The sequence below is a fragment of the Oncorhynchus mykiss genome, chromosome 16, assembly GCF_057628025.1.
Source record: "Oncorhynchus mykiss isolate SJ-2025 chromosome 16, ASM5762802v1, whole genome shotgun sequence".
In the NCBI taxonomy this organism is placed as follows: Eukaryota; Metazoa; Chordata; class Actinopteri; order Salmoniformes; family Salmonidae; genus Oncorhynchus; species Oncorhynchus mykiss.
Window position 1 is genome coordinate 2322501 of NC_143037.1, and position 15241 is coordinate 2337741.

At 45.0% G+C, this 15241-nt stretch overlaps 1 protein-coding gene across 12 annotated transcripts in view; it reads left to right on the plus strand.

The window, feature by feature from the left end:
* The window catches only part of heatr5b (HEAT repeat containing 5B), a 100043-nt gene that overhangs the window by 64811 nt on the left and 19991 nt on the right, over positions 1–15241 (plus strand). For all 12 annotated transcript variants that reach the window (XM_090201741.1, XM_090201730.1, XM_090201736.1 and 9 more), the window contains one exon: positions 4882–5026. In XM_090201741.1, coding sequence (XP_090057867.1) covers positions 4882–5026 — 145 coding nt within the window. The remainder of the gene's footprint in view (positions 1–4881; positions 5027–15241) is intronic.

Consider the following 15241-nt stretch of genomic DNA (forward strand, 5'->3'; position numbering starts at 1 on the left):
TGGCGCAGCCTCCCTCCGACTCTGATCACTCCAATGATTGGATCATATTCTGGGGCAAGAGAGAGAAGACGGCTGTCCTTAGCCACTTCCCTACCGGCTTTCAGAGCTTTTAACTCCTCAGGGAAGCTAACTGCTTGTGCTTGCTGGAGGAGTGGTGTCTCTGCCGCGAGGGAGGTGGGTATAGAAGCCACCCCATCTGAGGTCTGGTCTGTGGCGGCGATCAGATCCGGCAGTGTTTGGGATTGTGTTAGGTCAGGGAGAGCCGTTGTTGGTTCCGTAGAGATGCTGTAGCATTGGGCGGACTTCCTTAACTCATGAGCTTCAGTTGGCTGCGGAGGGGCCGTACGCCTGGGGGTTGTCGGCCACTCGTTCTCTGGTTGGGACAAGAATGGTGGTCCCAAGCTCCAGCGATGGGGTTGAGCCAGTTCCTGAAGGGTTTTACCTCTAGTAATGTCATCAGCAGGATTGTTTATGCTATCAACATATCTCCAGTCCTGTACTTCTGTTAGGTCTTGGATTTCCGCAATGCGAGTTTCCGACGAACACCTTATACCTGCAGGACTCCGACTTGAGCCAGGTCAATACAGTGGTCGAATCACTCCAGTAGATGACCCTTTGGATTGACAAGGTGAGCGCGGCTCGCAAGGTAGAGGCCAACTGGGCTCTGGAAAGGGCAGCACTGAGTTCCAGCCTAGGCATTGACAACTGCTTCTTGGGTGCTACCCTGGACCTGGCCATGACAAAGGAGACATAGGTGTGGCCTGCCTTATCCTCCACTCTAAGATAGGAAACCGCCCCATAAGCTCGCTCCGAAGCATCACAGAACACATGCAGTTCCAGGCATGATCCTGGTTGGTCAGCACAGGATGGTACATAACATCTTGGCATTTGGACATCAGAGAGCTCCGTTAACTCCATTTCCCAACAGATCCATCGTTCCACTAGGTCAGCCGGGTGGATTGGTTCATCCCAGTCCCTCTTGGTCTGCCACAGGTCCTGGACTAAGACTTTGGCCCGTGTTGTGTATGGCAGGATATACCCAAGGGGATCGTATTGACTGGCCAGGGTCCGATAGATGGTGCGCAGAGTGGGGGTTTCGGTACTCTGGGATGAGCGGTGCTTATACCCCAGGGTATCCGGTATGCAGCTCCACCTCAGTCCTAGAGTGGGCTCTTCTGGGTTAGAACCAGACTGCGTTAGCCATAGTTCACTGCTACTGGACCTAGCTTGTGGCGGGAGGTGCAGGATAACCTCCGCTCTGTTACTAGCCCACTGTCGGACCTCAAATCCCCCTTTGGACAGGAGATTCCGTACTTTTATCAAGGAGTGCTTTTGCTTCAGCCGTGGATGGTATGCTCTGTAAGCAGTTATCCACATAGAAGGCATTTTCCACTGAATCCAATACTTCTGGGTCACTGTCTGGATGCTCCCGTGCGTGTCTCTGCAGAGCGTATATGGCACAGCAAGGACTGCAGGTGGTGCCAAATGGGAGTACCTGCCATTCATAGATTGGGGGCTCTGCATCTCGTTCCATATCTCGCCATATGAACCGGAGCAGTATGGTGTCGGAAGGCAGTAAACAAATCTGATGAAACATGGCTTTGATGTCTCCACTGATGGCTGTAGAGTGCTGCCGGAACCGGAGAAGGACACAGAGCAAGGAAGGACCTAAGATTGGTCTGGGGAGTAGATAGTCATTCAGGCTTTGACCAGCAGCTTGGAATGAACAGTTGAAGACAAGCCTATACTTCCCACCATGTTGCTGGATAACATGGTGAGGGAGATACCAGGATTCACGGAGTGCGTTTCCCTCTTCATGAGCTGTCACTTCAGTGACGTAGCCTGCCTTCACAAGGTTATGAATCTCTCGGTTATGAACTTCTGCAAGCTCAGGATTCTTCACCATGCGTCGCTCCGTTCCACGCAGTAGTGGGAGTACAGTCCATGTTGTGGTTGCCAGAGGAGGATGGTTGGGCACCCGTAGCAGTGGGGTTGCATACCTGCAAACGCCATCCATTTCAGTGGTGGTGGTGCTCTTCTCCAGGAGGTCTAATGCATAGGAGTCATGTTTCGAGCGAGTGACCTCCTGTAGCTTCCGGTTGGAGAATGTGTCCATCTTCCAGAGCATCTCAACATTCCGAAGGAGGTTAGTGGCTGCATCTGGATTGCTTCTGGTGAAGAGGACTTGCTGTGACTGTACAGCTTGGGTGGAGAGAAGTAGATGGGATGGACCTTTTCTGTCCCTCCTGGCGTTCAAATTCCTTCTTTCAATTCCTTCTTCTATGGCTGAGATTGTGGCCTGGTGAGCGATGCTCTTCGCCTTTGCCTTCACCTCCAACCATGCGGCCAGGTCTCTAAGAGCATAGGTGCTTCTCGAGCCCTCTTTCAGGATGCCCTTATTCAAACAATGTTCAATGAAATTGTCTCTGAGGTACACTGGAAGTTTGCTAAGAAGCCTGTCCACGTGGGAGACACATTTAAGCTCGTTCCCGTCTTCTCCTTCAACGGATTGGAGCATCGAGGTCAGGGATTGGACAGCCAGGGAGAATTCTTGGAAGGCAGCATGGTCTCCCATTTTAATTGGAGACGTGTTCAGGATGTTGTTTAGTTCATTCTGGACTAGCTGACGTGGCTCACCATATCTCGCCTTCAGGGCCTGGAGAGCTGTTGTGTATGGTGTTGCGGAGTGCATAAAGGATTGGGCCAGCCTGTATGCACTGGGAAACCGCAAATGATCCATTAGTACTTGGTATTTGTAGCGTTCTGACAGATGACTGTGAATACCCGGTAGGCTCTCCAATGCCATTTCCAAAAGGACAAATTCGCTCTCCTTTCCGTTTTCAAAGTATGGCAGTTTGGGTCTGGGAATTCCATAGGCTGAGGCTACTAGAAGTTTCATAATGTTGGCTCCCTCTTCTGGTTGCGTGAAGGATAAACCCGGGACTTCTGATTAGCCCACTGTGGCCTCATTGGGCCGGTCCCCTACTGTCCCAGACCCACCATTTGTGGCAGCCGGAATTAGGCGAGAGCCCTCCGACCTGTTGTTTGAGGACTGGCCTGGCCCTGGACGAAAGGAACGATTTGCCTTGGTTGGTAATTGGCGGAAAGGCGAAGGAGTGATGCTTTGTCCAGATGGAGGAATGCTAACTTGTTTCACTGGCATAGAGGGCGTTGGCGGAGTGGCCTGTCTCCCGTGCTCCGTGTTGGCTGTTGACCCCGGAGCCGGGGACTGTGGGCCATGCTGTACCAGAGGGGCAGATTGGGAAAGAAAGGCAGACAGTTCAGGTCCATGTGGAGGGGTGGTCAGGTCAACTCCCTGTTTGTTCCTCTCCAGGAAGGATGAGACCATCCGTGCCTCCTCCAATTCCCTTCTGGCTTGACGGTGCCGTCGCTGCTGTGCCAGGTCCTTGGCAATGAGCTCTACGGGTCAGCACATCCAATTGGTGACATCGTTCATCAGCCTGTCGTTCCTCCTCAATCTGACGCTCAATTTCTTCCAAAGCTAAGAGTTTCATCCTCTCTTGTAGGACAGCGGTCTGTGAATCGCTGAGGGCTAGTGAATGGCGGCTGCCATGGCCACTTCCAAAGGGGTATCCACTGGTCGAACTCCCACTCCGTCTAGAGTGCTTCGACGATTTCCCATTAGTTAAGGAGTGAGTGGAGCCTGCCTGAGGAAGCTGGTCGACCTGTGCGGTGGGAGTTACCTCCTCCATAGGTTCTTCATTTAGACCACTTTCCTGCTCCAAAGCAGTTTCCGGTCCTTGGCTCAGAGGGGATGGTTGATGGCTGAAACATGTAGTTGATTCATCAACACTTTGAGCTCTGGTGGGCTTGCCCTTTGATGTCGGAAACTTGACCACATAATCCTTAAGATAACCAGGTGCTTGCCTGGTTCTTCTGGTGCTGCTGGTGATTGAGGATGAAGCCTTTGTTGCTTTAGGCTTAGCTCCTGGATATTTCCTTTGTTCCAAGACCTTTCCCTCAGCTGCTCTCTCCTCCTCTCTTCTTCCTTCCAGTGGAGACAATTCTTCCCTCTCCGCCTCCATTTCCTTTTCACCTGTCTTTGGTTGTCATCATCCGGCTCGAAGGACCATTGAAAGATGAGTGGAATCTGTGTGGGTAGCTGGACAGGTAGGATGACTGACAGTGAAGGTGAACAGGTGGTCACGTGTCAGGTGACAGAGGAATGGATGAGACTGAGGCAGGAATTCCTTTAACCATGAAGTGGTATATTTACTGAGTAGTCTGTAGTGTGTTGCATCACAAAGGAAACAAATAACATGTATCCAATCAGATTCATAATCAAAGATCAAATCAGATCATTCATTATTAACATAATTTAGGGAATTCAACAGTCCAGTTCATTAAGAAGTCAATAGTAATCATCCGCGAGTCATTTAGGCTCGTAACTATTTATCATAAATTATGAAAGAATACAAACAGTGAATGGTTATACAATCTCTAATCCCCATGATCAAAGTCAATCAGTTAGCAAACAATGACGTTTCTCATTTCACTCTTTCAATTGTCTTCATGTGTACATATAATTTATTTCAATACATATTAACCATATCGATTGCATAATTGGCCTATGAGGATCCGTAGGGCCGTGATCATTGACAATTCACATTACACAATATGTTTGAAGCTGCGCTCCAAGCCGCGCTCCGCGGTAATAACTATTAACAATAACTGAATGGCAGGTTTCTCTTCATGTTGTAGTTGTTGGGTACAGAGCTGACAGGCTGGGGGTCTAACCAGGTTTCATGTTGTAGTTGTTGGGTGTAGAGCTGACAGGCTGGGGGTCTAACCAGGTTTCATGTTGTAGTTGTTGGGTACAGAGCTGACAGGTTGGGGGTCTAACCAGGTTTCATGTTGTAGTTGTTAGGTGTAGAGCTGCTCAACGTTCTCCACAGACTACTCCTGACCAGAGATCCTCCAGCCGTTCAGCTCCAAGTGACGGCTGTGGTGCAGGAGACGATCCGGGCTGCACAGGACCACCTGACACAGCAGAGAGACACACAGGGTCAGTTCTGACACGGTTCGCTATGCTGGTCCCAGATACCTTTCTGCAGTACTATAGTCATCATTAACCATGTGGTGATACCGACCAGTACCTATAGTCATCATTAACCATGTGGTGATACCGACCAGTACCTGTAGTCATTAACCATGTGGTGATACCGACCAGTACCTATAGTCATCATTAACCATGTGGTGATACCGACCAGTACTATAGTCATCATTAACCATGTGGCAATACCGACCAGTACCTAAAGTCATCATTTACCATGTGGTGATACCGACCAGTACCTATAGTCATCATTAACCATGTGGTGATACCGACCAGTACCTATCGTCATCATTAACCATGTGGTGTTACCGACCAGTACCTATAGTCATCATTAACCATGTGGTGATACCGACCAGTACCTATAGTCATCATGAACCATGTGGTGATACCGACCAGTACCTATAGTCATCATTAACCATGTGGTGATACCGACCAGTACCTATAGTCATCATTAACCATGTGGTGATACCGACCAGTACCTATAGTCATCATTAACCATGTGGTGATACCGACCAGTACCTATAGTCATCATTAACCATGTGGTGATACCGACCAGTACCTATAGTCATCATTAACCATGTGGTGATACCGACCAGTACCTATAGTCATCATTAACCATGTGGTGATACCGACCAGTACCTATAGTCATCATTAACCATGTGGTGATACCGACCAGTACCTATAGTCATCATTAACCATGTGGTGATACCGACCAGTACCTATAGTTATCATTAACCATGTGGTGATACCGACCAGTACCTGTAGTCATTAACCATGTGGTGATACCGACCAGTACTATAGTCATCATTAACCATGTGGTGATACCAACCAGTACCTATAGTCATCATTAACCATGTGGTGATACCGACCAGTACCTATAGTCATCATTAACCATGTGGTGATACCGACCAGTACCTATAGTCATCATTAACCATGTGGTGATACCGACCAGTACCTATAGTCATCATTAACCATGTGGTGATACCGACCAGTACTATAGTCATCATTTACCATGTGGTGATACCGACCAGTACCTATAGTCATCATTAACCATGTGGTGATACTAACCAGTACCTATAGTCATCATTAACCATGTGGTGATACCGACCAGTACTATAGTCATCATTTACCATGTGGTGATACCGACCAGTACCTATAGTCATCATTAACCATGTGGTGATACCGACCAGTACCTATAGTCATCATTAACCATGTGGTGATACCGACCAGTACCTATCGTCATCATTAACCATGTGGTGATACCGACCAGTACCTATAGCCATCATTAACCATGTGGTGATACCGACCAGTACCTATAGTTATCATTAACTATGTGGTGATACCGACCAGTACCTATAGTCATCATTAACCATGTGGTGATACCGACCAGTACCTATAGTCATCATTAACCATGTGGTGATACCGACCAGTACCTATAGTTATCATTAACCATGTGGTGATACCGACCGGTACCTATAGTCAGCATTAACCATGTGGTGATACCGACCAGTACCTATAGTCATCATTAACCATGTGGTGATACCGACCAGTACCTATAGTCATCATTAACCATGTGGTGATACCGACCAGTACCTATAGTCATCATTAACCATGTGGTGATACCGACCAGTACCTATAGTCATCATTAACCATGTGGTGATTCCGACCAGTACCTATAGTCATCATTAACCATGTGGTGATACCGACCAGTACCTATAGTCATCATTAACCATGTGGTGATACCGACCAGTACCTATAGTCATCATTATCCATGTGGTGATTCCGACCAGTACCTATAGTCATCATTAACCATGTGGTGATACCGACCAGTACCTATAGTCATCATTAACCATGTGGTGATACCGACCAGTACCTATAGTCATCATTAACCATGTGGTGATACCGACCAGTACCTGTAGTCATTAACCATGTGGTGATACCGACCAGTACCTATAGTCATCATTAACCATGTGGTGATACCGACCAGTACTATAGTCATCATTAACCATGTGGTGATACCGACCAGTACCTAAAGTCATCATTAACCATGTGGTGATACCGACCAGTACCTATAGTCATCATTAACCATGCGGTCATACCGACCAGTACCTATAGTCATCATTAACCATGTGGCAATACCGACCAGTACTATAGTCATCATTTACCATGTGGTGATACCGACCAGTACCTATAGTCATCATTAACCATGTGGTGATACCGACCAGTACTATAGTCATCATTAACCATGTGGTGATACCGACCAGTACCTATAGTCATCATTAACCATGTGGTGATACCGACCAGTACCTATCGTCATCATTAACCATGTGGTGATACCGACCAGTACCTATAGTCATCATTAACCATGTGGTGATACCGACCAGTACCTATAGTCATCATTAACCATGTGGTGTTTCCGACCAGTACCTATAGTCATCATTAACCATGTGGTGATACCGACCAGTACCTATAGTCATCATTAACCATGTGGTGATACCGACCAGTACCTATAGTCATCATGAACCATGTGGTGATACCGACCAGTACCTATAGTCATCATTAACCATGTGGTGATACCGACCAGTACCTATAGTCATCATTAACCATGTGGTGATACCGACCAGTACTATAGTCATCATTTACCATGTGGTGATACCGACCAGTACCTATAGTCATCATTAACCATGTGGTGATACCGACCAGTACCTATAGTCAGCATTAACCATGTGGTGATACCGACCAGTACCTATAGTCATCATTAACCATGTGGTGATACCGACCAGCACCTATAGTCATCATTATCCATGTGGTGATTCCGACCAGTACCTATAGTCATCATTAACCATGCGGTGATACCGACCAGTACCTATAGTCATCATTAACCATGTGGTGATACCGACCAGTACCTATAGTCATCATTAACCATGTGGTGATACCGACCAGTACCTATAGTTATCATTAACCATGTGGTGATACCGACCAGTACCTGTAGTCATTAACCATGTGGTGATACCGACCAGTACCTGTAGTCATTAACCATGTGGTGATACCGACCAGTACCTGTAGTCATTAACCATGTGGTGATACCGACCAGTACCTATAGTCATCATTAACCATGTGGTGATACCGACCAGTACTATAGTCATCATTAACCATGTGGTGATACCGACCAGTACCTATCGTCATCATTAACCATGTGGTGATACCGACCAGTACCTATAGCCATCATTAACCATGTGGTGATACCGACCAGTACCTATAGTTATCATTAACTATGTGGTGATACCGACCAGTACCTATACTCATCATTAACCATGTGGTGATACCGACCAGTACCTATAGTCATCATTAACCATGTGGTGATACCGACCAGTACCTATAGTTATCATTAACTATGTGGTGATACCGACCAGTACCTATAGTCAGCATTAACCATGTGGTGATACCGACCAGTACCTATAGTCATCATTAACCATGTGGTGATACCGACCAGCACCTATAGTCATCATTAACCATGTGGTGATACCGACCAGTACCTATAGTCATCATTAACCATGTGGTGATACCGACCAGTACCTATAGTCAGCATTAACCATGTGGTGATACCGACCAGTACCTATAGTCATCATTAACCATGTGGTGATACCGACCAGCACCTATAGTCATCATTAACCATGTGGTGATACCGACCAGTACCTATAGTCATCATTAACCATGTGGTGATACCGACCAGTACCTATAGTCATCATTAACCATGTGGTGATACCGACCAGTACCTATAGTTATCATTAACCATGTGGTGATACCGACCAGTACTATAGTCATCATTAACCATGTGGTGATACCGACCAGTACCTATAGTCATCATTAACCATGTGGTGATACCGACCAGTACCTATAGTCATCATTAACCATGTGGTGATACCGACCAGTACCTATAGTCATCATTAACCATGTGGTGATACCGACCAGTACTATAGTCATCATTTACCATGTGGTGATACCGACCAGTACTTATAGTCATCATTAACCATGTGGTGATACCGACCAGTACTATAGTCATCATTTACCATGTGGTGATACCGACCAGTACCTATAGTCATCATTAACCATGTGGTGATACCGACCAGTACCTATAGTCATCATTAACCATGTGGTGATACCGACCAGTACCTATAGTCATCATTAACCATGTGGTGATACCGACCAGTACTTATAGTCATCATTAACCATGTGGTGATACCGACCAGTACTATAGTCATCATTTACCATGTGGTGATACCGACCAGTACCTATAGTCATCATTAACCATGTGGTGATACCGACCAGTACCTATCGTCATCATTAACCATGTGGTGATACCGACCAGTACCTATAGCCATCATTAACCATGTGGTGATACCGACCAGTACCTATAGTTATCATTAACTATGTGGTGATACCGACCAGTACCTATAGTCATCATTAACCATGTGGTGATACCGACCAGTACCTATAGTCATCATTAACCATGTGGTGATACCGACCAGTACCTATAGTCATCATTAACCATGTGGTGATACCGACCAGTACCTATAGTTATCATTAACTATGTGGTGATACCGACCAGTACCTATAGTCATCATTAACCATGTGGTGATACCGACCAGTACCTATAGTCATCATTAACCATGTGGTGATACCGACCAGTACCTATAGTCATCATTAACCATGTGGTGATACCGACCAGTACCTATAGTCATCATTAACCATGTGGTGATACCGACCAGTACCTATAGTCATCATTAACCATGTGGTGATACCGACCAGTACCTATAGTTATCATTAACCATGTGGTGATACCGACCAGTACCTGTAGTCATTAACCATGTGGTTATACCGACCAGTACCTATAGTCATCATTAACCATGTGGTGATACCGACCAGTACTATAGTCATCATTAACCATGTGGTGATACCGACCAGTACCTATAGTCATCATTAACCATGTGGTGATACCGACCAGTACCTATAGTCATCATTAACCATGTGGTGATACCGACCAGTACCTATAGTCATCATTAACCATGTGGTGATACCGACCAGTACTATAGTCATCATTAACCATGTGGTGATACCGACCAGTACCTATAGTCATCATGAACCATGTGGTGATACCGACCAGTACCTATAGTCATCATTAACCATGTGGTGATACCGACCAGCACCTATAGTCATCATTAACCATGTGGTGATACCGACCAGTACCTATAGTCATCATTAACCATGTGGTGATACCGACCAGTACCTATAGTCATCATTAACCATGTGGTGATACCGACCAGTACCTATAGTTATCATTAACCATGTGGTGATACCGACCAGTACTATAGTCATCATTAACCATGTGGTGATACCGACCAGTACCTATAGTCATCATTAACCATGTGGTGATACCGACCAGTACCTATAGTCATCATTAACCATGTGGTGATACCGACCAGTACCTATAGTCATCATTAACCATGTGGTGATACCGACCAGTACTATAGTCATCATTTACCATGTGGTGATACCGACCAGTACTTATAGTCATCATTAACCATGTGGTGATACCGACCAGTACTATAGTCATCATTTACCATGTGGTGATACCGACCAGTACCTATAGTCATCATTAACCATGTGGTGATACCGACCAGTACCTATAGTCATCATTAACCATGTGGTGATACCGACCAGTACCTATAGTCATCATTAACCATGTGGTGATACCGACCAGTACTTATAGTCATCATTAACCATGTGGTGATACCGACCAGTACTATAGTCATCATTTACCATGTGGTGATACCGACCAGTACCTATAGTCATCATTAACCATGTGGTGATACCGACCAGTACCTATCGTCATCATTAACCATGTGGTGATACCGACCAGTACCTATAGCCATCATTAACCATGTGGTGATACCGACCAGTACCTATAGTTATCATTAACTATGTGGTGATACCGACCAGTACCTATAGTCATCATTAACCATGTGGTGATACCGACCAGTACCTATAGTCATCATTAACCATGTGGTGATACCGACCAGTACCTATAGTCATCATTAACCATGTGGTGATACCGACCAGTACCTATAGTTATCATTAACTATGTGGTGATACCGACCAGTACCTATAGTCATCATTAACCATGTGGTGATACCGACCAGTACCTATAGTCATCATTAACCATGTGGTGATACCGACCAGTACCTATAGTCATCATTAACCATGTGGTGATACCGACCAGTACCTATAGTCATCATTAACCATGTGGTGATACCGACCAGTACCTATAGTCATCATTAACCATGTGGTGATACCGACCAGTACCTATAGTTATCATTAACCATGTGGTGATACCGACCAGTACCTGTAGTCATTAACCATGTGGTTATACCGACCAGTACCTATAGTCATCATTAACCATGTGGTGATACCGACCAGTACTATAGTCATCATTAACCATGTGGTGATACCGACCAGTACCTATAGTCATCATTAACCATGTGGTGATACCGACCAGTACCTATAGTCATCATTAACCATGTGGTGATACCGACCAGTACCTATAGTCATCATTAACCATGTGGTGATACCGACCAGTACTATAGTCATCATTTACCATGTGGTGATACCGACCAGTACCTATAGTCATCATTAACCATGTGGTGATACCGACCAGTACCTATAGTCATCATTAACCATGTGGTGATACCGACCAGTACCTATCGTCATCATTAACCATGTGGTGATACCGACCAGTACCTATAGCCATCATTAACCATGTGGTGATACCGACCAGTACCTATAGTTATCATTAACTATGTGGTGATACCGACCAGTACCTATAGTCATCATTAACCATGTGGTGATACCGACCAGTACCTATAGTCATCATTAACCATGTGGTGATACCGACCAGTACCTATAGTCATCATTAACCATGTGGTGATACCGACCAGTACCTATAGTTATCATTAACTATGTGGTGATACCGACCAGTACCTATAGTCATCATTAACCATGTGGTGATACCGACCAGTACCTATAGTCATCATTAACCATGTGGTGATACCGACCAGTACCTATAGTCATCATTAACCATGTGGTGATACCGACCAGTACCTATAGTCATCATTAACCATGTGGTGATACCGACCAGTACCTATAGTCATCATTAACCATGTGGTGATACCGACCAGTACCTATAGTCATCATTATCCATGTGGTCATTCCGACCAGTACCTATAGTCATCATTAACCATGTGGTGATACCGACCAGTACTTATAGTCATCATTAACCATGTGGTGATACCGACCAGTACCTATAGTCATCATTAACCATGTGGTGATACCGACCAGTACCTATAGTCATCATTAACCATGTGGTGATACCGACCAGTACCTATAGTTATCATTAACTATGTGGTGATACCGACCAGTACCTATAGTCATCATTAACCATGTGGTGATACCGACCAGTACCTATAGTCATCATTAACCATGTGGTGATACCGACCAGTACCTATAGTCATCATTAACCATGTGGTGATACCGACCAGTACCTATAGTCATCATTAACCATGTGGTGATACCGACCAGTACCTATAGTCATCATTAACCATGTGGTGATACCGACCAGTACCTATAGTTATCATTAACTATGTGGTGATACCGACCAGTACCTATAGTCATCATTAACCATGTGGTGATACCGACCAGTACCTATAGTCATCATTAACCATGTGGTGATACCGACCAGTACCTATAGTCATCATTAACCATGTGGTGATACCGACCAGTACCTATAGTCATCATTAACCATGTGGTGATACCGACCAGTACCTATAGTCATCATTAACCATGTGGTGATACCGACCAGTACCTATAGTTATCATTAACCATGTGGTGATACCGACCAGTACCTGTAGTCATTAACCATGTGGTTATACCGACCAGTACCTATAGTCATCATTAACCATGTGGTGATACCGACCAGTACTATAGTCATCATTAACCATGTGGTGATACCGACCAGTACCTATAGTCATCATTAACCATGTGGTGATACCGACCAGTACCTATAGTCATCATTAACCATGTGGTGATACCGACCAGTACCTATAGTCATCATTAACCATGTGGTGATACCGACCAGTACTATAGTCATCATTTACCATGTGGTGATACCGACCAGTACCTATAGTCATCATTAACCATGTGGTGATACCGACCAGTACCTATAGTCATCATTAACCATGTGGTGATACCGACCAGTACCTATCGTCATCATTAACCATGTGGTGATACCGACCAGTACCTATAGCCATCATTAACCATGTGGTGATACCGACCAGTACCTATAGTTATCATTAACTATGTGGTGATACCGACCAGTACCTATAGTCATCATTAACCATGTGGTGATACCGACCAGTACCTATAGTCATCATTAACCATGTGGTGATACCGACCAGTACCTATAGTCATCATTAACCATGTGGTGATACCGACCAGTACCTATAGTTATCATTAACTATGTGGTGATACCGACCAGTACCTATAGTCATCATTAACCATGTGGTGATACCGACCAGTACCTATAGTCATCATTAACCATGTGGTGATACCGACCAGTACCTATAGTCATCATTAACCATGTGGTGATACCGACCAGTACCTATAGTCATCATTAACCATGTGGTGATACCGACCAGTACCTATAGTCATCATTAACCATGTGGTGATACCGACCAGTACCTATAGTCATCATTATCCATGTGGTCATTCCGACCAGTACCTATAGTCATCATTAACCATGTGGTGATACCGACCAGTACCTATAGTCATCATTAACCATGTGGTGATACCGACCAGTACCTATAGTCATCATTAACCATGTGGTGATACCGACCAGTACCTATAGTTATCATTAACCATGTGGTGATACCGACCAGTACCTGTAGTCATTAACCATGTGGTGATACCGACCAGTACCTATAGTCATCATTAACCATGTGGTGATACCGACCAGTACTATAGTCATCATTAACCATGTGGTGATACCGACCAGTACCTATAGTCATCATTAACCATGTGGTGATACCGACCAGTACCTATAGTCATCATTAACCATGTGGTGATACCGACCAGTACCTATAGTCATCATTAACCATGTGGTGATACCGACCAGTACTATAGTCATCATTTACCATGTGGTGATACCGACCAGTACCTATAGTCATCATTAACCATGTGGTGATACCGACCAGTACTATAGTCATCATTTACCATGTGGTGATACCGACCAGTACCTATAGTCATCATTAACCATGTGGTGATACCGACCAGTACCTATAGCCATCATTAACCATGTGGTGATACCGACCAGTACCTATAGTTATCATTAACCATGTGGTGATACCGACCAGTACCTATAGTCATCATTAACCATGTGGTGATACCGACCAGTACCTATAGTCATCATTAACCATGTGGTGATACCGACCAGTACCTATAGTTATCATTAACTATGTGGTGATACCGACCAGTACCTATAGTCAGCATTAACCATGTGGTGATACCGACCAGTACCTATAGTCAGCATTAACCATGTGGTGATACCGACCAGTACCTATAGTCATCATTAACCATGTGGTGATACCGACCAGTACCTATAGTCATCATTAACCATGTGGTGATACTGACCAGTACCTATAGTCATCATTATCCATGTGGTGATTCCGACCAGTACCTATAGTCATCATTATCCATGTGGTGATTCCGACCAGTACCTATAGTCATCATTAACCATGTGGTGATACCGACCAGTACCTATAGTCATCATTAACCATGTGGTGATACCGACCAGTACCTATAGTCATCATTAACCATGTGGTGATACCGACCAGTACCTATAGTTATCATTAACCATGTGGTGATACCGACCAGTACCTGTAGTCATTAACCATGTGGTGATACCGACCAGTACCTATAGTCATCATTAACCATGTGGTGATACCGACCAGTACTATAGTCATCATTAACCATGTGGTGATACCGACCAGTACCTATAGTCATCATTAACCATGTGGTGATACCGACCAGTACCTATAGTCATCATTAACCATGTGG